This window comes from Melanerpes formicivorus, unplaced genomic scaffold, assembly GCF_026170545.1.
Source record: "Melanerpes formicivorus ecotype bairdi unplaced genomic scaffold, bMelFor1.0.p_v2 SCAF_143, whole genome shotgun sequence".
Lineage (NCBI taxonomy): Eukaryota > Metazoa > Chordata > Aves > Piciformes > Picidae > Melanerpes > Melanerpes formicivorus.
In genome coordinates this window covers 447281-470852 of record NW_027142495.1, presented here as the reverse complement: position 1 = coordinate 470852, position 23572 = coordinate 447281, and the positions used below count along the sequence as shown (strand labels likewise).

At 44.4% G+C, this 23572-nt stretch overlaps 1 protein-coding gene across 1 annotated transcript in view; it reads right to left on the bottom strand.

Annotated features, from left to right (window-relative positions):
- LOC137456940 (receptor-type tyrosine-protein phosphatase mu-like) overlaps positions 1 to 17587 on the bottom strand; it is a 463121-nt gene extending 445534 nt beyond the window's left edge. The window contains exon 1 of the mRNA XM_068168616.1: positions 17083 to 17587. Within this exon, the coding sequence (XP_068024717.1) occupies positions 17083 to 17155 (73 nt within the window). The 5' untranslated portion in view covers positions 17156 to 17587. The remainder of the gene's footprint in view (positions 1 to 17082) is intronic.
- Positions 17588 to 23572: the final 5985 nt, after the last annotated feature.

The following is a 23572-nucleotide window of genomic DNA, read 5'->3' as shown; positions in this document are numbered from 1 at the left end:
GCACAGCTAAGAGATAAGAGAAGTATCCTCCATCTCTGGGTGGGTACTGAACATTTCTGGAAACAAACAAACAAAAATCTAACTCAAGTGATTTGTTAAACTTAAGAGTTCATCCACCTGACCTCCTACAGGAACATACATCCACAGAATCATCATCTTGTTGTGTAACTGCAGCCATTTAAAAACTTTTCCATGAAGCCCATTATCAGGATGTTCTGCCACACAGCGAGACCTGAATAGACTGGAGAGTTGGACACAGAAGATTCTCATGAAGTTCAACAAAGTCAAGTGTCCTGCACATGGGGAGGAAGAGTCCCCTGCACCAGTAGAGGTGAAGGGGTTAGCCTGTGGGAATGGAGTTCTGCAGAGAAATACCTGGGAGTGATGGTGGACAAAAAGTTCACCATGAGCCAGCATTGTTCTCTTGTGGCCAAGAGGGCGAAGAGTCTCCTGGGGTGCTTAAAGGAGACTATGGCCAGCAGGTCAGGGGAGGTTCTCTTACTCCTCTACTTTGCCTAAATGAGGCCACATCTGGAGTCCTGTGTACAGTTCTTGACTCCCCAGTTTAAGAGACAGGTAATTCCTGGAGATAGTCTAGTAAACCTTGTGAAGAAGCTGACGGAACTGGAGCATCTCTGTGAGGTGGAAAGGGTGAGAAAACTGGGGCTGTTGAGCCTAGAGAAGAGCAGAGAAGATCTTCTTGGTGTTCATCAATATCTGAAAGGCAGAAGTCAAGAGGACGGAGCCAGATTCTTCTCAGAGGTGTCCAGTGACAGGATAAGGAGCAATGGATAGAAAATGGAACGTGGAGATTCCATCTTGAACAGCAGAAAAAACTTCTTTGTGGTGAGTGTGTCAGAGTCCTGGAAGAGGCTGCCCACAGAGATTGTGGAGTCTCTTTCTCTGGAGAGATTCAAAATCCACTTGGATATTCTGACTCTGGGCAACTTGCTGTAGGTGATCCTGCTTTAGCCAGGTTGGACTAGACCTTCAGAGGTTCTTTCCAACCCCTATCATTCTATGATTCCAACAATTCCCACATAGCTGAACCTCTACACACTTTGTGTACACAAGATCAGAGTAAGCTTTTTTGTATTCCCAGCCATGGCCTCACCTCAGATGAACACAGAATCTTCCTTCTTTCGGATATCCAAGACTCTCCTTCCAACTTCTAACCTATCCTCAAAGCTACCCTGCTTTTCAAACAGAGATTTTGTTGATACTGAAAAAAAACCAGCAGAAAATAATCTGCAGTCTCATAGCTATGCATCTCTGAAGAAAAGATGCCAGTAAACTTGCTCCTGTTGTTAGACAGGAAGCAGAACACAACCACTATACAGCTTCCCAAAGCTCTGTGATCTAATTCTACACAAAGGGCTTAATAAGGTTTAGACTCATAATACAATTACTAATTTAGCTCACAAATTAGACTATCTATTAACACTCCAGCAGAGCATCAGCCATTCAGGGATTAAGAAGGAATCTTCTGCTCCCAATATGGAGTGACAAACTGAATACTTTAGGAGATCATTTTAGTTTTAGCACAGTAGAAGGTATATTGTATTGTACAGAATGATGTGAGTGTGGCCAGAACCCTGCTCATGTAGGGAACTGTCAGGAGTCAGGCCTGGGCTGGCCACTAGATGAGTGACAGAAGCTCTATGAACATCTCTCCCTTCCCAAAGGAAAGCAAGGAGAGAGACTGATCAATTGGGAAGGAAACTAAACCAGCTGGAATGGAAAGAACAATAATAAAGTGAGATACAAAGATACAAAGCAAAATCTGACCCAACAGCTGTTGGCAATGACACCGCCATTGTCACCACTGATGCTGGGGGCAGGCACTGGGGAAGTCCCAGACTGGACTCAGCAACAGATGGGAACCAGATTGAGGAACTGTATTCTGGAAAGGCATTCAGGAGCACACAAATTGGGATCAAAGGCAGAAGGGACAGAGTCTTCCTGGGACACTGGTCATTGAAATAGAGGCTTGACCATGGTGATCTCTCAGCTTGATCCTGAATGGGATGGAATCTCTTGGTCAGTTTAGGGTCATTTGTCCTGGCTGCTCTTTGCCACATGTGCCAATACTGACTTCCTGCACTCCAACATGGAACACATGACCTCGGTCATTTAAGCCAGAGCCATTCTGCAGCCCAGCCCTTGACAGTAACTCTCTCCATCAGTGCTCTCACTGCTAGAAGCATCCACTGTCTGCAAATATTCCCTGAACTTCAGAAAGTGCCCTCACTGAGCAGAGACTGAGCTGAAAAGTCATAGAACCAGAACTGGTTCTGCCCTAGCTCAAACCAGGACACCAACACAAACCACATTAATAATCTGCACACTAAGTATAGAGCATGAACTTTGGAGACAATCCTAAAGCACAGTTTAACTGCTAAATCTATGCAGTTACAGCACAGAACACACTGCCTGAGCATTAGTAGCATACCTAACTTAGCCAAAATCAACATGGCAGCAAAGACAAAGCACAGGCTAACCCACATTTTGGATATTATACATTTAAATGCATTTGAATAAGGGATTAAACATGTTCCAAATCTTTAGATGTAGAATAAATGCTGTATCTATTAAGGAAAGAAGCAGATATAGGGAAGACAAAACTCTAACTAAACTTCTCCCCATAACCAGTGCTCAAAAGGTTTAGAAAAGCTGACACCCCTCTCATACTACTTAATGGCATTTTGTCCACAGAAAAATACTCCAGATGAATTCAAAGGCAGGCTGTGTAGGTAAAAATGGTTTGGGTTGGAATGAAGCTTAAAGATCATCTAGTTCCAACCCACCTGCCATGGGCAGGGACACCTCCAACTAGACCAGGTTGCTTTCAGGCTCGGAGCCTCCACAACTTCTCTGGGCAGCCTGTTCCAATGCCTCACCACCCTCCTGGGAAGGAGTTTCTTCCTATTGTCTAATCTCAATCCAGCTTCTTCCAGTTCAAAGCCCCTTGTCCTGTCACTACATGTCTTTGTAGAAAGTCCAGCTCTTCTGTAGGCCTCCTTCAAACACTGCAAGGCCACAAGAAGGTCTCCAGGGTGCCTTCCTTCTCTTCTCCAGAGTGCCTTCTCTTCTCCAGGGTGAGCACCCCGAACTCTCAACCTGCCCTCACAACAGAGGGATTCCACGTGTATGAATTCGTTTCAGAGTATGCCCTAAACCTACTGCATTCATCCACAAGTTTTATGCTTGCGTTTGTACAAACGGTTCCAGGATTACTAATTCCTTTCAATTTGAAGAAAACAAGCAAGCAAACAAGTAATCATCAGTTTACTTCACACTAGTAGAAACCATTCACACCCAAATAATATTATGAATAACATCCATCTGGTCTGAAATCTAGATCAGGCTCCAACATCTCCTTCTCCACCAGCGCTTCCTGTTGTTGCTGTAGTATTCATTGTGAACACAGTCAGACTTGAATGCAGAATCACAGAATGGTTTGGGTGGGAAGGGACCTTTAAAGGTCATCTAGTCCAACTCTCCTGCATTCAGCAGGGACATCTACAACTAGATCAGGTTGCTCAGAGCCCCAAACAAGCTGGCCTGGAATGCTTCCACAGATTGGATGTCTATCACCTCTCTGTGCAGCCTGGTCCAGTGTCTCACTATCCTCAGGGTAAAAAATTTCTCCCTTATCTCTAGTCTAAATCTCCCTGTCTTAGTTTAAAGCCATCACTCCCTGTCCTGTCACAACAGGCCCTGCTAACAAGTCTGTTTCTATCTTTCTTACAGGCCCCTTTAAGTACTGAAAGACCCCAAGAAGTTCTCTCTGGAGCCTTCTCTTCTTCAGGCTCTGCCTCACTCACAGTACTTGTAAGCACGTTTGGCTAGTATGTGTGTCATCACAGCCATTGGACCTTTCTGGTCTTATATTCTCTCAGGAAAATTAATTTTAAAAAGGCAAGCCCCCTAATTTGTTGTGAATAGCACTCAGGCAGGCAGGTATTAAATCTCCATGACTCTGTCTCAGAGGCATGGACTTGCATATCGATCTCAAAACTTGCATATCGATCCCCAAAGTGTAAAGACAACAAAATCGCCCATACTACCTCAGGATGTCCTCCTCAGAGCCACCACCCTTCTGTCTCCTCTCTCTTCTCACTTCAGTCAGAGCTTCTCAAAGGATGGAGGTGGCAGAGGAAGGCACAAAAAATTTTCTTTTTTGTGGAACATGGTGATAAGGAGTAGACATGAGCACAGGAAAGGAAGTGGAGAGGGAAGTGGAGAAGTGGCATATCCTTAGAAGTGGCTTGGCAGTTAACAACTTTGTTAACTCTATATGTCATTTGCTGTTGAGTAGCTGGTACTAAAGTATAATTTTAGAGGGAACTGAGAGCAGGTAGGAACTCTCCCTCTTACTCTGCACAAAATTCCAGAGTACACAGCTCTGGCAGATTACTGTAATTGGCCAATTCTTTCTTTTATTGCTAGACCACTGTGTGGAGTCAAAGCCCTGGAATCATGTGAATAGGGCTGCTGGTGAGTGGCAGGCATTTGCTCACTGCCAGTTTCAAGCACGTAGATCCCAGGGTTTTTGCAGTTCTGCTCCCAAAGGTCCCGAAAGCCACATCATCTATTTCTGGCAGACAATCCCAAATTAATTTTGCACTGCTGCAGATCTAGCAGTCTGCAGTTGGTGAACACTTGAGCAGGGAGTATTCTGGTAATGTGCTATTTCTTCTTCACTGCAAGTGTGTGGCTCCCAAACTGTGGTTTGCAAAACTCTGATTCACCCACTACCAGCAGTGATTTGAAGGAAACAAGACTGTCAGACGCTACTTGACTGAAGCAGATTTACTGGAGTCCAATTCAGGAAGCAGTGAGTTTATATTCATTTTCAAACTGAGATCTTCAAATTTACCAACAGTTTTCATTACAAACTCCTTGAGTTTGGGTTTCACATCAGAAACTGACTTCAGAACACAACAGAACTGACAGGCAAGCAGCAGCTTTCAAAATACAAGTTTCTGTGTGGAAGTCTAAACTGTAAGCCATCCCATATATCCAAAACCTATGAAGTAATTGCCAACTGATGCCAGAACAGGGTCAAAATTTACATTCCCCAATTCCATTTGAAACAACCAGAAGATTGTGCTGCCATTCAGCAAAATCTGGACAGGCTGGAGAGGTGGGCAGGGGGGAAACTCATGAAATGCAATAAGGGCAAGCATAGGGTCCTGAACCTTGTGAGGAATAACCCCCTGCACTGGTACAGGTGAGGGGCTGACCTGCTGGAAGGCAGCTCCAAAGAGTGGCTGGGGAGTGCTGATGGACAAGTTCTCTATGAACCAGCAGTGTGCCTTCAGGGCAAAGATGGCCAAGGATCCTCTGAAATGCATTAAGAAGAGGGTGGCCAGCAGGTTGAGGGAAGTTCCTCTCTCCTCTCTCCTTTGTCTGCCCTAGTGTGGACACATCAGGAGTACTGGGACCAGTTCTGGGGTCCCTATTCAAGAGAGACAAGGAACTACTAAAGAGAGTCCAGGGGAGGCTATGAAGATGCCAAGGAGACTGGAGCACCTCTGTGAGGAGGAAAGGCTGAGAGACCTGGGATTATTTAGCTTGTAGAAGAGCTGCCCAAGAGAGGATTCTCTCCATACTCAGCAATAACTAAAGGGCGGATGTCATGAGGATGGGCCAGATTCTTTTCAGTGGTGCCCAGTGACAGGACAAGGGGCAACAGGCACAAACTGAAACTCAGGAAGTTCCAACTGAACATGAGGAAAAGCTTTTCTGTGAGGGTGCCAGATCCCTGGGGCAGGCTGCCCAGAGAGATTGTGGAATCTCCCTCCATGGAGAGATTCCAAATCCACCTGTACATGGTGGTCTTGGGCAGCCTGCTTTAGCAAGAGGGCTGGACTAGATGATTTCCAGAGGTCCCTTCCAGTCCCTGTTACTCTGCGGTTCTTTGACCTTGGCATTACAGCTAGACCAAACCCAGAGAGTCATTGTCTGAACATCTCAGTTTGAACAGATGAAATACTTAAGGCTCCACCCCTATTCCTAACACAGAGTTTCTATCTGCAGTTTGAGATTCCACTACATGACAAAGGGAGGTATGGCTGAGTAATTCCTCAGTGTGTATGCAGCAATGGATGTATCAGTGAATCAACCCAGAAAGCACAGCAGCATCTTTGTCTACAGCTGAAAATACAACAGAAGCAGCTGGGAAACATTATTCTTAAGGGGCTATTTCCATGTCATTTCTCAGCATGGATAATCCTTATCTTTAGTAGTGGGCTGCAACCTGAAGGGTTTTCTATGGCTTTTTAGGTTCACACCTTTTTGTGGTCTTGTAAATGTCGCCCACATTAAAAGCTTCTAGTCCTCAATATTCAGGATGCAAAGAAGTAAGAAATTCTAGTGGGCAAACTGACTTTCTGCTAAGCAACTGTACATGTAGAGATCCAGCTCTGAAGTGTCTTGAGAGATTCATTTCAACCCCCAACCCATGTCTGATGCTGCTGCCAGGTTTTTATTTGTCAAGAGCCTATTTCAACTTGTCTGGGGCTCCTGGGCCCTGTGCAATTTCAATGCCTATTTGCTCTAAAGGGTGTGTGCTTGTCTCAAACACTCTTAAATAAATAAAGCAAACAAACTCCAGTGTTTTCCAAAGCCCCAAGTGAAAAAGCTGGGCTAATTCACATCAATCCCTTACTAGCCTGGATTTATGTAGGCAATTCTAACAACAATCCTTAAAGGAAAGATAAATAAAACACACCTCATGAACTTTATACCTGCTCTTCAATCCATTTGCTTTGCTGTCATTACAAACAGAAGGTAAAAATGTTGGGCAACACACAGGCTTCCATTCCTTATTTTCAACCTCTAAGGTTTTGAATAAATATTAACTTTAATTGTGTCTTGGTTTTGTTGGCTTCCCCTGACACTCACAGAACTAACCTCAAAAAAGCTGCTTCTGGATGTTTGATTTGCAATGCTCTCCTAAGCCAGGACTGAATAAAGACGACACCTCTCATAGAATGGTCACCACTAAACCATGTCCCTTGGCACCCCACCTACATGGCTTTTAAGTCCTTCCGGGAACAGGGACTCCACCTCTTTCTTGGGCAGTCTTTTCTAGGGCTTGATAACCTTTTTGGGGAAGAAATTATTCCTCATGTCCAACCTAAACTTCCCCTTCTGTAACTTGAGGCTGTTTTCTTTTATCCTATTACTTGTTATTTGGGAGAAAAGAACAACACCCCACCTCACTATAACCATTTTTCAGGGAGTTGCAAAAGTGAGTTTGTCTCCCCTCAGCCTCCTTTTCCCCAGGTTAAATGACCCCAGTTCCCTCAGCTGTGCTCTAGACTCTTGACCAGCTTCACTGTCTTACTCAGACATATCAAGAGAGCATCATTTGCACAGAGCCTTAAAATTATTACAGGGACAACAATTTATCTTATATAACTGAGGAATTACTTCAGTAAGAGCTGTCTCTGCAGAAGGTAAAATGAAAAACAGCTTAAGTGATGTGCTATGTAAAGTGCTGAACTCAAGTGTTAAATGAGGTGCTTTGAAATAATCACCTCCTCTGTAGAACACGGAGAAGGTAACATTAAAGAGAAGAAAAGCCAGCTACAACCATTCTTAGTCACTAAGAACTACCCCAACAACAAGTGCTATACCTCCTGGAAATGTCCACAACTGTCTTTACCTCCTTAATGTGTCACAGCTTCTAAGGAATTGTTGACTTTCTAGGGAAAAGTGAAGTTACAAGCTGTGACAAGTGAGTTCTGTAGAGGGTTCTAAATAACATGGGGAGTGCTGAACTGTCATCTTTGGTCCTACAGGCCAAAACTAAACAAAACACCACTGTGAAGATCCTCACCCACATCTCCCACAGCTGTATAGGAGATCAGTTCTGATCACTAAGCAACTGGTGATCACAACAGGAGGCAAAATATCTGTGTCTCTGTCATGCTGTGCTCCAGTGGTATGATTCATGGCAGGCTACCTCATTCCAATGTGGGAAAAATTTCCAGGTTCCACTGGGAGAAAATAATTTCCTGCTTAAGATTATACAACAAATCAAAAACCAGTTAAGTAAAAGAGATCTTAAACTATTAAAACAGCAATAACGTGCAGAAAAGTGATCATCAAAGCAGTCTTTTCACCTAAGAAGAAATAGCAACTGCACCACACAACTACTGAGGAAACAGTTGTGTCTTATCTGGGGCCTGACAGTTCGTGCAGGTGGCAGTTGAGTTACAAGTGTTTTCAAGTGCTTATTAAAACAGTTAAAAGCCACAAATATGAAAATCATAGAATCATGAAAGTTTGGGTTGGAAGGGACCTTAATGATCATCTAATTCCACCCCACTTGCCATGGGCAGGGACACCTACTACTACACCAGGTTGCTCAAGGCACCATACAGCCTGGCTGTGAACACTTCCAGGCTTACAGTCTCCACAGCTTCCCTGGACAACCTGTTCCAGTACCTCGCCTCTCATGGGAAAGAATTTCTTCTGATAGTAGTAGTAAAATAAGTGTGAATTCCTACATGGGTAAAGGACAATGTGAACTGCTTTAGGTTAGATCTCAAGCAGAGTGACTCATGTAATACTCGTTTTTTCAGGAGCTATTTTCCTCTGCATACCTCCGGAACTACAGAGCCTTGATAACCAGGCATAACTCAGTCCATGGATTAGCAGCATATAGACAAGAATAGAGATGCTTATGTCATGGATGGAAACCTCTTTGATGTGAGGGTGCTGGAGCCCTGGAGCAAACTGCCTACAGAGGTTGTGGAATCTCTGGAGAAATTCCAAACCCACCTGGACATTGCAATCCTGGGCAATCTGTTCTAGGGGACTCAACTTTAGCAGGGGGTAGGGGTGGGGGGGTTGGACTAGGTGGTCCCTCAAAGTACCTTTCTTCTATGTTTGTATTTGTCTAGAGTGGTTTCCCCCAGTAATTATTCTCAAATGGGCTGAACAGAAAGTCCCATGAAATACAATTCATGATATAAAACTGGGAGGAAGCAAGAGAGACCTGGGACTCTTTGGCCTGGAGAAGAACAACCTGAGAGGGGAATCTTCTCAATGTTCAGCAGGAGCTAAAGGGTGAGGGGCAAGAGTGGTGCCCAGTGACAGGATAAGGGGCAACAGGCACAAACTGGAATGCAGGAAATACTATCTGAACATGAGGAAAAACTTATTTGTTGTGAGGCTGCCTGAGCCCCAGTGCTGGCTGCCCCGAGAGGCTGTGAATTCCCCTTCTCTGAAGAGATTTCAAACCCACCTGGACATTGTGATCTTGGGCAATCTGCTATGAGTGACCCTGCTTTGGTAGAGGGGTTGGTCTACATGATGTCCAGAAATCCCTTCCAATTCCTACCTTCCTGTGATTCTGTTAAATTATTTACTCAGTCTATTTTATAATCACCAGAATAGCAAATGTGAAAAGCCCCTCTCCATTTACCTGTAAGGAGATCTTAATCATGAAAACCTCAAGACATAGCTACTCCACTATACATCCATCTGAAGGTGCAAAAAAACTCCTGTAGTATCCTCCTTAGTCTTACCTCAGAATCTTAGCAGCACAACTAAAAGCTCTTTCACCTCCTCAGCCTCACTTTATGCCCTATAGAATTAAAACAAAAGGCTGCAGATGGAAGCATTTTATCTGGTATTTCACTATCAAAAATAAGAGTTTAAATGATGCCTGATTTTAAAGTTAGGGACTGAAAGAGATGTTAAAATTCAGGGTGATAAAGCATGATCTTTCTGGAAAGGTCCCCAAAATATGTGTGCTGTAAAGCTAAAAGAAACAAACAAAAATAAACCCCCAAAACCTACCCTAACTGGGCTGTGTGGTCCTCTGTTTCATTCTCCTACAAGATGAAGAGCTGAAGTGATGAAAAAGGTAATTAGCTATGAGTTATTCCAGAGCACAACCAGGTTTCTTGTGATGAACAAAACAGTGCTGAGAAGAGCTTTATAATCACTTAACAGAAAAGAAGATTAAAAAATAACATAAAGGGAAAGGGAAAAAAGAGCCTACCTACCCCTCATACAATCCCTACTGTAACAAACCTACTGCTCAGTGAAACAGGCCAGACTGCACATGGAGTGAGAAGGAAAGGGAAAACCAAATACAGACTGGAAAAATGATGAGATTGCATCATTTCATAGGGGAAAAAAAATATATGATTAAGTGTAATGTTATTAATGAATATATATAAAGATCATAGAGTCACAGAATTATTCAGGCTGGAAAAGACCTTTAAGATTGTTGAGTTCAACTGTTTATCCAGCACTGCCAGGTCACCAATAAACCATGCCATTCAGCATCACATCTACACAGCTTTTAAATCCCTCCAAGGATGGGGACTCGACCACTGCCCTGGGCAGCCTGTTCCAGGGCTTGACAGCCCTTTTGAAGGTAGAATTGTTCCTCATGTCATGCATGTCTGGAGAAAAGGAGGCTGAGGGGTGATCTTCTCACTCTCTACAATTACCTGAGAGGAGGCTGTAGTGAGGTGGGAGTTGGTCTCTTCTCCCAGGTAACAAGTGACAGAACAAGAGGCAACAGCCTCAAGTTGCACCAGGGGAGGTTTAGTTTGGATATTAGAAGAAAATTCTTCTCTGAAAGGGTTCTCAAACACTGGAACAAGCTTCCCAGGGAAGTGGTTGAAACCCCATAGAATCATAATGTTAGGGGTTGGAAGTGTCCCCCAGAGATCATTGGATTTAACCCCACTGCCAAAGCAGGATCACCCCTGGAGGTATTTTAAAGCCATGCAGATGGGGTGCTGAGGGACATGGCTTCACACCAGAATTGGCAGAACTAGATGGTGGATGGACTCAATGATTTTAAAAGGTCTTTTCCAACCAAAATGACTCTGTGATTCTGTGATAAGATACAACCTTATCTGACCCCTATAGCAATAACTTGCATTTAAATCACATGGGAATTGTATTTTTTTGTCATTTCATGCATTTTTAATGTATTTTTGTTATTTAGAGCGTTCATTCACCCCTCTGTTAAATGTTAACCCAGATACTGAACTCAGCCTTTTAAAAAATAATTAAAAGTTGATTTGTGTTATAATCAAACCTCTGCAAACAAGCCACCAATAAATTCAAATTCCCCAGGTCCCAAAAATCCATGGTGGATTTTCACACCTCCCCTGCTCCTCACTCTCATCAAGCCCAGTTTACAGCCTTTCCTCTCTCCAGTTTACAGCCCTTCCTCTTTCTGTGCTCTGAAAAGGGGAGTTGGAGATGCAGCTACACCTAGTGATCAGCAGCAGATCACAGCAAGCTGATTTCATGAAGGCAGCAGGAAAATCAGAGAGAAGCATCTGAGCATCATGGGGTGAATAAAGAGAGACAGGAAAATTTATTGCTAGACTTGTGGGGGTGTTTTTTCTCCCCTAAATACACGACCACGTGGTATAAATGGGTTTTCCTTTCTTGAAATTCTTTCTGATGAGTGGAAAATGCGACAAATCATAAACATATATCTGGAAGTTATTGGCAAAAATCAAAAGAAATAAAAGGGAAAGTCTTATTTTTTCCTGCAGAGAATGAGCAGATAATTCAGCTGCATTCATGCACACATCAACCAATAATTGATTTCTGGGAAAAATTTACTTTCACTTCCTGACACAGGAGCCATAAATGGAGGAGTGGAAATGCTTATAATTGCATTTTGTTTTCTGTTGAAACACCTTTAAAACGTAGTGGTGTAGCTAAACCTCAAGTAAGTGCCTGACAGTGACACTAACAAGCTTTAAACACAATAAATATCCTAAAAGAAACACCACTTGAGAGGGGTAAAGTTGCAAGCTGTGAAATCCAGGATCAGGTCAGAGGTCCTGACCCCACAACATGACTGGACATTATTCCCCCAAACATGCACCTGAGATTTTGCCCTGGTTGAAATTAGCAATACAAACTACACTCAAAAATGATGATGTTAGTGAGATGAAGTTCCGGAGCTTACTCGCTCTGTTCTGACATGTGATTTGCCTGAGGATTTGCTCTCTCGAGCTGTCAATCTGGCAACTTCTGTGAGCACTGAATACACTATTTTCTCCAAAATTACACACCAGAACAAGACCAAAATAGCTCAATAAAGAAATTTTTTAAATTCAACCCACATACACAATACATAAATTCTTTTTAGACAAATGGGGCCACTTCCAAAACCCAGACTCTCATTTTCACCTGAAGCTTTCCATTGTGTGTCCCACTTTACTGGGGAACACAAATTATTTCACCTGTTTCTATGAAATAGTGAAGAAAAAAGAAGAGGGAAAAAAGCCCACCGTATACAGAAGCTGATTCTTCAGCATGTTTCCATTAATTTGCTGAACTATTTTAAACATAACATTTTTCTCCTCCCCCACTACTCTTCCCTAGTGATGCCACATCTAAAGTATTGTGTCCAGATCTGGACTCCCCAGTTCAAGAGCGAAAAGAAACCACTGGAGTGAGTCTAGTGGAGGCTACAAAGATGCTGAGGGGACTGGAGAATCTTTGTGCGAAGGAAAGGCTGTGAGACCTGGGGCTGTTCAGCCAGCAGAAGCGCAGCCTAAGAGAGGATCTGATCAATGCATGTAAGTAGCTGAAGGGTTGGGATCAAGAGGATGGAGCCAGACTCTTTCAGTGGTGCCCAGTTATAGGACAAGGGGCAATGAGTACAAACAGGACACAGGATGTTCCATCTGAATATGAGGAGAAACTTTGCTGTGAGGATGCTAGATCCCTTGAGAAGGCTGCCCAGAGATGTTGTGGAGTCTCCTTCTCTAGAGAGATTTCAAACCCATCTGGACATTGCAATCCTGGGCAAGCTGCTGTGGGTGATCCCGCTTTAGCAGTGGGGGTTGGACTAGATGATCTCCAGAGGTGTCTTCCAATCCCCACCATGCTGGGATTCTGTGAGCAGTTTTAGGCATAAAACACAAACCAAGTCACTAACCTGCCAGTAAAAAGCTTGATTTGAGCACATCTCCCCACAGCTCTTAGTGAGGCCAAATCCGCATTACAAACTATAACTGGAACAGTTTTGTTGATGAACTGACAACTGTGTCTAATAAAGCCAAGTTTTCCCTGGCATATGTTACTTCCCTTAGGAAGCATGGGAATACATATTTGATAGATGGGTGGAGAGGAAGGAAAACAGGTGGAATAAGCAATGCAAGCAAAAGCAGAATTTGTTACAATGAACGAGAACCAACCTTGAAGCTCTTTGCTGATGAACTAACCAAAAGAGCTATCAAAGATTTCTGGAGATACTGAATACTCTGAGAAATCTCTTTAAACAGAGTTAATGATACAAAAAAATATACTGTAGGGCTTTTTGCTATACATTGCCTCAGTTGCTAGGAGCTTCATTTCATCTTGGGCAGGACTTATGTAGACTTAACCTATATTCCTTCTTTTTCTCCTTCTTCCCCACAGTCATCAGCTATCAGTGTCAGCACTGTAAGTTTCAACTTCAGTGTTTCAAACTCCTTCCTTAACTCAAAAAGTGGAAAAGAGGATGGTTTTTGGAATGGCTGCCTCCAAAAATAGAGGTATTTAAGGCACAATACCTATTCAGGAGGCAGGGTTTTGTGATTGGAATCCACAAAACAGCTTTAGTATGATTATTCTGTGTGTAAAACCTTTACTAGTCAATAGGAAGAGTACTTTTTGCTATTTTTGCAGTGCTTTTCCTCCTGTTCTCCTCAGGATCATCAATAGCCCTGGAGCATGGTTCGATGTTAGCAGCCTCCTACAAGCACCTTTACTCTGTCTTTCTATCTGTATCTTTCTCGCTGCAACAGGCACTCATCCCTTCTCAGAGGAAAACCAAGACTTCGCAAACCAGTATTACAGAAGGGTGTCGATACACAACCCCATGGCTTCCTACAGCAAAGAGAACCTACCAGCCTAACAACAGCCCTTCCCACAGCCCGATTCAGGTGACAAGCAAGCGGCACCAATGTCAGCATTCCAGCCGTGTGCAGCTTTACATCTATCCGACCACGATTTCCTCACAAAACCACTGTCTCCCACTTCGAGTCCGCATCTCCTTGCCTTCCCCTGTTTGGATATTTGACAGAACTCACCTCACCCAGACCCTTCATTTTATTGAAGGGCTAAAATTTAGTCTTACAACTGGCCTTCTAACTTTCCCCATCTCTCTGTTTGCCCTCAATCCCTCACAGGAGTGGATTGCTTTCCCTAGCCCGAATAATCTACCAAGGAGACGGCAGAAGGAACACGGTAGAGCCAGGTGGCATTTTGTAGGACAGGAACTTGTGTCATATCAGCTTTTGGCGTTCACATGGACCCACTCAGTAACATTTCCTTTGGAACTCTAAGCAAACATCAGCTGAATTTGGTGTGTCACCTCTTCTCAGAAAAAAAAAAACTAAAGGAAAACCCCACAAATACAAGCAAAAAAAAAAATACTCCTGCAGAATGATCCCAGCTACTTTAAATTAAATTAAGCTGCGCTGTATTTACGACAATGTTTATAGTAACATCAGTTTGAATTCTTCAAACCATTTGCTCCCTGAACTGCTGAATCCAGAATTTGAAATTCCTTAGTTAAAGGCTTGGAGAAAAATCTCAATGTTATTAACTGTTAAGCTGCTTTGCAAAGATTACTTGAAAGCTCCCAGGCCTTAAAAAGCCAAGATCTGATCTTACAGTAAGATTATTTTCTAACTAAGAAACAATAGCCGAGTCCAATGTTCAAACCCAACCTCTAAACCCAAATCATTTTAGGAAAGTGTAAAAACAAAAGTGGGATTCTAAATGTCGACAATGACTTAACTCACCCACTGCTATTCTTTGCTTAGAGTATGTGTGGAGTTAGATTTGGTTTCTTCTCTTTTCCTCCTGTTTGTTTTTCCACTGTATTATAGGGTTAAGCCACTTAACTGCCACCTGCAACAAGGGGCAGCTACTATGCAAGGTGACTACCCAACTCCAGAGCAGATTTTTCTGGCATTTAATTTCTATGACACTGATGCATCAAGCTTTTAACAAAAGCAATTCCATACACACACACACACCCCCACCCCCAGGAAAAAAAATAAATAACAACATTACTCCCAGGCACACAACATGGAAAAAAGTACAAAAATGGGAATTTCATCAATTTTATTCCAGGAATGAATGTTTTTTTTTAAAAGATGTGCAGGATCAGAAATAATCCTTATGTTCAATATTTAACACACATGTTCAGGTGTACACAGAGGAAAAAGGGAGGCCAGGCTCTGCATCTCATGCCGTGCTTTGAGGTATGTAAATCACAGCTGCTGTTTTTCTGGGCTTGGGAAGGGTTTGAATTGCATCTCAGGAATAACACCATGCGCAGGTCATCTCAGAATGATGTTTTATCTCAGAGCTCTTTCAATGGCAATGAATACAGCAGATACAAATCTAAGACTAATGTGGGATTGTTCTTTGGCAACATGAATGGCACTTGAACGCTGACCCTTAATACAGCATCAGTGTGTGGCACACGTTTAAGTTATTTAAGCATCCAGGAGTAGAATGGTTGCCCCAGCTTAACTTGAAACACGAAGTAAGGCAGTTCACCCGGGTCAGCAATGAGTTATGGATTTATCTTAATAAAGCAAGATCTCATGCTGAAGTCTGAAGCTTGACTTCTAATGCTAAGGAGTTATAGGGCTAATATACGTGAGTTCAGGAACACAATTCAGGACTGTTTGGACAAACATTTCCTCATTGTTAATATATCACCTCGGCACAAAACAGTTTTCTGCTTGGGAATCTTCTGCCTCATCCACAGTGAAAATACTGGAGAGAAATGAGCAGAAACGCAGCTGCATATCTGTAAAAAAAACAAATCTCCCTGCAACTCAACATAAACCCAGATTTTTTTTTCCCAATCTTGACAAAGTGTAAAAGCAGACTTGCAATTCTTAGCTATGAAACTTGGTTTTGGCTACAATGCTGCAAAGAAGCAACACGTAACATAGAGATTATAAACAACTCTTGCAGTCGAAAGTATCGCTTCCCCCCAGATCAAAGCAGACCTCTTGTGCACCGAAGCCCAGCTGTCTTCAATTTAACGTGCTTTTCACTAACTTCATGTTAGGGACAAAACAAACAAACAAGACGAACAAAAACAAAGAAAAGAATACCCCTGAAGTTACTCTCTTTGCAGCGAAGCATGCGGAACTATTTCACAACCTAAATTTCTGTCTAAAATTACGGCTTTCTTCAACATAGAAATAGGACAGGGGTGTAGGCGAGAGGACTCGACACCAAGATCGGTGTCCATTCCAGATTTAGTAGTTAGATAATGGCTGGACTCGATCGTAAGGGTCTTTTCCAACCGAAACGATTCTATAATCACCAGCAGCAGTTCTTGGACTTCAGGCAACAGAAAAACGCTGTCGATAGAGCGTTTTGCCGGGTTCCTCGCTGGATGTGAACCCTGACAGCCCTCAGACTCAAGCAGCTCACACTCTGCCCTCCAAGGTGATGATCTGGGGGAATGCAGAAAACAAGAGGCCAGGGCTTTACCTCCGGGCAGCCCGAAGAGCAGAGAGCTGCGGGGGGCGAGTTGGGAGGAAGGGGGAGAAGCGGTGAAGTGAGGCAGGGAGGGTAGAGAGGGAGTACGGCAAGCTCACTTTTGCCCATCCTCCGGGCAGAAGAGAGGGCCTGGTGACTCCTCACCACCTCATCCCTTCTTCTTCCCTCGCCGGGGCAACGGGAAACTTTCGGGAAAGTCGGCGAAACGTCGGAGCAATGCAGAGTCCCGCCCGCCCGTCCCTCCAGCCCTGCCCGTCCCTCCAGCCCTGCCCGTCCCTCCAGCCCTGCCCTCGTCTTTCCCCTCGGCGCAGCCCGGTGCTTTCCTCTCCGCCTTCTTGGGACGCTTTTTTCCCTCCCTCCCTTCCTCCTCCTCAGCTCCGATGTCAGCCCCACCAAGAGGACGGGGAAATAAAAAAAGAAAAACAACCAAGAACCCCACAAACCAAAAGGCAACCGAATGCGAAATGACAGCGCTTCCCCTCATCACCCCCAACTATTCACGCCCGGGAGAGCTGTCTAGCCCCCAGGGCAGGCGAAGCGGTTCCTTACCTGTGAACGTCTCCGCTCCAGCTGCCAGCAAAAGTCCAGCCAAAGTAACCAAGCAAGTTCCAACTTTCCCCATATTTCCACCTTCTCCTGCTCCGGATCCAGCAAAGTGCCAAAGTGTTTGCCAAAGTAGGAGGCTCCCCTCTCTCGACCCCCTCTCCAGGCACTGGGGGAAGAGAGAGGGGGTGGGGGGAGCCGGACTCCCCCCTTGGTCCCCTTCGCAGAGCTCTTTCCCCCTCTCCTCGCTTTAAAGACCGGGTAGAACAAGGCTACGAAGCGCCCTGGGGCTGCCCGTCTGCCTTCAGCTGCGCCGCTGTCCTCAGCCGGGGGGTCCGCGCGGGACACCGCTCGCCTTCCCCGCTGCCCTGAGGTGGGCTGTCAGGGAAGGGGGAACACTGGAACCCCAGACTCTCTTCACCCAGCACCGCCGTTAGTCCCGGTTTAGCTCGGCTCCCTGACTGACTCTCGGTCCCCCCCGGCAGGCTAGAGGGAGCGGAGGAAAGTCACGCCCAGCCGCCGGCGCCGACGCTTTGCCCCGCTAGAGGGCGAGGAGAGGCGGGCTGGCCGCGGCCAGGGCTCCGGGCAACGGCTGTCGCCTGTCGCTTGTCGCCTACGGAGGAAAAACCTTCCCGTCTCCTTCCCTCCACCCTCCGTCTTTCTCTGTCGCGAAAGTGGCTTTGTTCGCAGAGGAGGTGGCTCTACGCCTGACAGGACTGTCAAAAAGTTCCCGAAGCGTCGGGTAAAGAGAAGGAAAAGCAGGGGAAATAAATAAATTTTAAGAATAGAGAAAAATCCCGGCCAAGCGATCCTCGGTAACTTTGCCACTGTGAAAGCTGCCGGAGAAGAAGTGGAGACTACAGTGGTTACCTGCCCAGCCAGGACGGGGCCCTGAGGGAAGCCGCCTCGCTCCCCCCTGCCCCAGCGCTACCCTGAGACACCAGGACCAGGAAGGGATTAATAGAAGAAAAGAGAAAAGCGGTGCCTATTCGTAATCGTTTTATTTTGTTTTGACAGGAGATCTGGAGCGTGTTGGAGCAACTAATTTGAAGCTGCTACTCAAGTCCTCCGTGAAAACCGTGTAAAAGCCCTGCCCTGACTGTCGAGGGCTGAGGTGAATCAAAGAATCGTTTGAGTTGGAAAACTTCTTTCAGATCATGAAGTCCAACCATTATCTAACTTCACCAAGTTTGTTGCTAAACCGTATGCCTCAACACCACGTCTCTTTGAAACACCTCCAGGGATGGGGATTCAACCACCTCCCTGGGCACCTCTGGTGTCTGACAACTCTATCAGTGAAGAATTTTCTTCTAATGTCCAACCTAAGCCTTCCCTGATACATCTTGAGGGCACCAAATTCGAATGCAAGCAGGTTTCTCTGGACTGTGTTTTCACTGAATTGCTTTCCATTTATATGCTGCTAATAAAACTTCGGTGTCTTGGTCAGCCCTCAGTTAGTAAATACCCTTTGCTCCCCTGGAGTGGGTTGCAAGGTAGGAGGGAACCACTGGAGATCCCACAGCTGAAAGCAGGGTCACAGCTTTTACTCCTGTGAGTGACAAATGGCATAATCAATTGGCAGAATTTGGTAGTGAGTGATGGAAGGAAGATCATATTAAAATGGCAGGCACCTCTAATTGCAGTCTGCAGCTTGTGGTATTTATCTCTATGTCATGGAGGAAATACAGCTGCTTGACAGTCTCTTTCACATTGGGACTTTGGCTCCTGGTGTCCAAGACACTTCAAGGATGTTGTTTGTGGGTTTTAAACCATTTAGTTCTAAATTGGACTTCTAGAGGTGGAGACATTTCCATTGGCTGTCACTTTCAATGAAAGCCTTTCATTGTACGTGCAAGTGTATCCAGATTTAGAGTTCGTGTGTTCTCTGAGTGTTAAAATAAAGTGGTAAAAACGAGCCTATAGGTAACACTGCAATTAAGGCTTTGAGGTGGCAAACATGAATATAAAGCCCAGGTTCTAGGTTCTCATTTTTCTACAGCACAAGTCCTCTGTTTTCTCTGCTGCTCATATATTAGCTGGCTTCACGCTCATTTCAGTCCAGGTCTTAACTCTCTCCATCCCCCCACATGGTCGTGCGAGTTACAACATCAACGATTTGTGCATCTTTTGTATTATTTTTACAGATAATACATCATCTTCAAGCTTAGGCAAGCAGCTGTATCATCTCCTGCAATCGCCCAGCCATGCTGTTGTCAGGACACTGCTCCATTATGTTTCTGCTGATGCGTTTGTTGTGTGATGCAATCTTCACCAAAGGACATGAACTTTTAAGGGGGTGGATGGGCGCGGGGAGGAGGGGAAGAGTGAGGGGGGGGGGGGGGGGGGGTGTGATGGAATTAAGGCAGCTACCTCAAAAGTTAACACGAGAGGGCAGAATAGCATTAATTGTTGTGCTTCCTGACGTCAGACTTTTGATTTGTGAGCATTTCCGTCCTTCATTAGCTGCCTGGAACTTCCCAGTCTTCTTACCATAAAATGTTACCTTAATGCCCCAAAGCCTGGGGCATGTTGCAATAAAAATTCTGACTTATTTTACTTTATTTTACCTTTTATTTTTTTTTTCCTGCTAGCATAATTTATGCACACTTTATGTTCTTTAAAAGCTGCAGTTAGAGCTTCTGAAAATTAGAAACTATGGGAGTTCTACATTTTAAGTACAAAGCTGTTAGAAAAAGCCTAAAGAAAGGTAATTTGAAATGAAATTTAAATTAAATATAAAATTACATGAAAAGTCATTTCACTTGCAGTAAACCTAACTTTAAAATGTGTCTTGGAATCATAGAATCATATAATGTGTTGGTTTGGAAGGGACCTTTAAAGGTCATCTTGTCCAACCCCCCCCTGCAGTCAGCAGGGGCATTCTGCAGTTAGAACAGGTTGCTCAGAGTGCCAAAACAACCTGACCTGGAATGGTTCCAGGGCTGGGGCTTCTATCACCTCTCTGGGCAGCCTGGGCCAGTGTCTCACCACCCTCAACACAGGAAAATTTCTTCCTTCTGTTCAGTCTAAAATTCTCAATCACAACAGGCCTTTCTAAAGAGTATGTCCTCAGCTTTCTTACCAGCCTCTCAGAATACTGAAAGTCCACAAGAAACTCTCCCAGGAGCTGTCTCTTCTCCAGACTGAACAATGCCAACTGTCTCAACCTGTCCTCACAGCAGAGAGGTTCTGACCCTCGCATCATTGTTGTGGCCTTCTCTGGCCCTAGTCCAACAAGTGAATGTCCTAATACCTTCTAGTAGATCTGTCATTAAAATTCCAGAAATGAGAAATTAAACCAATGCATATGCTAAAGATGACTTCTTGTGGGGTTCACAATATCAAGACACAGGTAATGTTGCATCTCTGATCATCCAAAGTCAATCCTAGGACCACAGGGTGAAGTATCGTGTTCAGAGAGCATCATAATGCTCAACCTTATCTTTGTGATGGCTTTGAGAACTGTGTGACTATATCCACAGCTATTTAGTGTTACCTTAGTGAAGGTGGGGCAGAAAGTCACTGGGTTGTGTGGAGTGCAGGGTGTGGTTACAGATACAGTGCTTGACTTTCACAGACAGAGCAATCCTGCTTTAATTCCAGCCAATCTAAGAAGCAGTTGAGATCTAGGGAACAGCTAAACCAACAAGAACAATAGAAAACATAGATCACGTGTGACTCATTGGGACTTGTTAGCTGTGTTTTGCTGCAATTTAGTACCAGACCATGGATAAAACAAGTAACACTACAAAAAAGTACTAGTCAAGAAAACACTAGATAAAAGAGCACAGGTTCACTAATGGTTGGATTCCAAGGACGCCTTCAGAGAGTTTGAGGGCTGAAAGGTCTAAAGAGAATGGGACATGGAACTGGGGGAAAAATAATCTGGAAGATACAATAACTATTTTCTAGATTTTTATGCAGATAAACAGGAAACACACAGTCAGCCTTCCTGAGAGGGTCTTTGTTTTATTTTTAAATACATGTCAAGGGTCAGAGCTGGGCCAGACACTAAACAAGTGCCAGTGGCTCTCTATTAACCCCTTTGCCTTCCCAAAGGGAAGAGAAAGGGAAGAAGGGAAAGAGACTGGAGTGTTGGGAAAGAGACTGGAGTGTTGGGAAAGAGACTGGTGGGTTGGGAAAGAAACTAAACTAGCTCTGATGAAAAGAAAAACAATCCAATGAAATAGAGATAAAGAGATACAAATCTATATGGAACCCAACCCCTGATGACACTGGCATCACCATTGGAACCACTGGTGCTGGGGCCAGGCAATGAGAAGAGTCCCAAATTTGCCTCAGCAGTGGATGGGAACTGGATCCAGGAGCTGGATTCTGGAAAAGAATTCAGGAACATATAGCTCAGGATTAAAGGCAGAAGAATGGACAGAATCCTCCTGGGACAGCAGCCATGGAAGAAGAGGCATGACCCTGGTGATCCCTCAGCCTGATCCTGAAGATATCCATGGGATGGAATCCCTTGTTGGCCAGTTGAGAGTCACCTGTTCTGTCCACTACTCCCTGCAGGTGCCACCTCTGGCTTCCTGCAGCTGAATGTGGGGCACAAGATGTGGCAGTGCCCTTAGTCTGCACAGGAGCAAATCTAAGCCAGAGCCTTTCTGCTGCCCAGCCCTTGGCAGTAACTGTCCCCATCAGCATTCTCACTGTTAGAAGCAGCCACTGTCTGTGTAAACGTGCCCTGAACTTCAGAAGGTGCCCTCACTGAGCAGAGTTGGAGCTGAGAATTCATATCCCTGACCAGAATTGTTTCTAATGTAGCTCAAACCAGGGCAATACAGAATTTGTATATATCCTCCTGGGGGGAAATTAAACAACTTGATGTTAAAATCCAAATAATCACACTGTTTATTACACAAAGGTGCCTGGCTCTGCTGCCCTCTCCCTGCTAATCATTTTCTTGTGGATCTTTTTCCAGTGTTCCAGATCTCTGAGCTTCTTCTGAGAGATGATTTTTAGAAAGTTCCTAAGTTTCTGGGTGAGTGATTAGAGAGTTGTGAGGTCCACATCCTTACTGTAATATGGAAACAGTTATTGACTAATGACAAGGAATATTTAGGATACACACACACATACATATACACATATATACATACATGCATACATATATATATATATATATGTATTCATACCAGGGAGATATATACTGTGTTTATCTGTTTAGCTATCACCTTTCCTTTAAGGCACTAATGATATCCACAGTGCTGTTCATTCTATATCACTGGCATGAGAACAAGTAAACATTTCTCAAATTCCCTAAGACCTCAAAGCCATCCTGCCTAATCTGTGGCATGAAGTCACCCTTCCTATAATGAGCTGAAGCAGGAACACTCTCTTGCTCATGTTACAGCACAAATAGACCAGCGAAGACTCCTATTTAAATACTGGAGGAAAGCTCAAACATCCTGCCTTGCTTCGACCTGTGACAATGCTGATTAAGTGGCCAAGAATGCTGGCCACAGGACTGTCACCTGATCCTTTGGGATCAGCAGCAGATAACACACATCTCAGACCTATTTTTGCACTGTAAAGTAGTTGGTCAAGAATGATTTTCCCTGTCCCACTCTCTAAAGACAGGAGAGAAAAGCTTCATGAATCTTTCAGGGACTTTACTACTGAAATAAGATTAAAAAGAAACTCTTTTTGTTGGTTCTTTTTCCCCCACAGGGCAGAGGCACATTTTGTTAGTTAAATACAGCTAGGAGGTTCTGCCCCTCTACTTTGCTCTGCTGAGACCCCATCTGCAGTGCTGTGTCTAGCTCTGGAGCCCTTGGCACAGGAGAGACATGGACCTGTTGGAGCAGGTCCAGTGGAGGCCACAAAAATTATCAGAGGCCTGGAACCCCTCTGCTGTGAGGACAGACTGAAAGAATTGGGGTTGTTCAGCTTGGACAAGACCTTCTTGTGCTCTTTCAGTACTTCAAGAGGCTGAGAAGAAAGCTGGGGACAGACCTTTTAGCAGGTCTTGCTGTGACAGGACAGGGAGTGAGGGTTTTAAACTAAAAGAGGGAGATTCAGACTAGAGAGAATGAAGCATTTGTTGATTGGTTGGTATGTTTGTTTTTATGCTGAGGGTGGTAAAACACTGTCTCAGGTTGCCCAGGGAGGTGGTAGAAGCCCCAGCCCTGGAACCATTCCAGGTCAAGTTGTTTGGGCCTCTGAGCCACCTGCTCTAGTAGCAGATGTCCCTGCTAACCGCAGGGGGGGTTGGGCTAGATGACCTTTAAAGATTCTTTCCAACCCAAACCATTCTGCGATGATTCTGTGGTTTCCTGTGATTCTGCTTTGTTAGGAGATAGACAGAGAGCAATTTGGATTGTCTGTTTTCATCAAAGCTGCTTTTCTGCTACAGTGAAATCCCAGAGACAGTCTTTGCTCACTCAGGACAAATCACGTGATCACTTGAGGTCGAGGGAGAAGATACCAAACTAAAGGATTTCTTCTTAAATACACAGCAATATCTTCTCCTTTGCCAGTG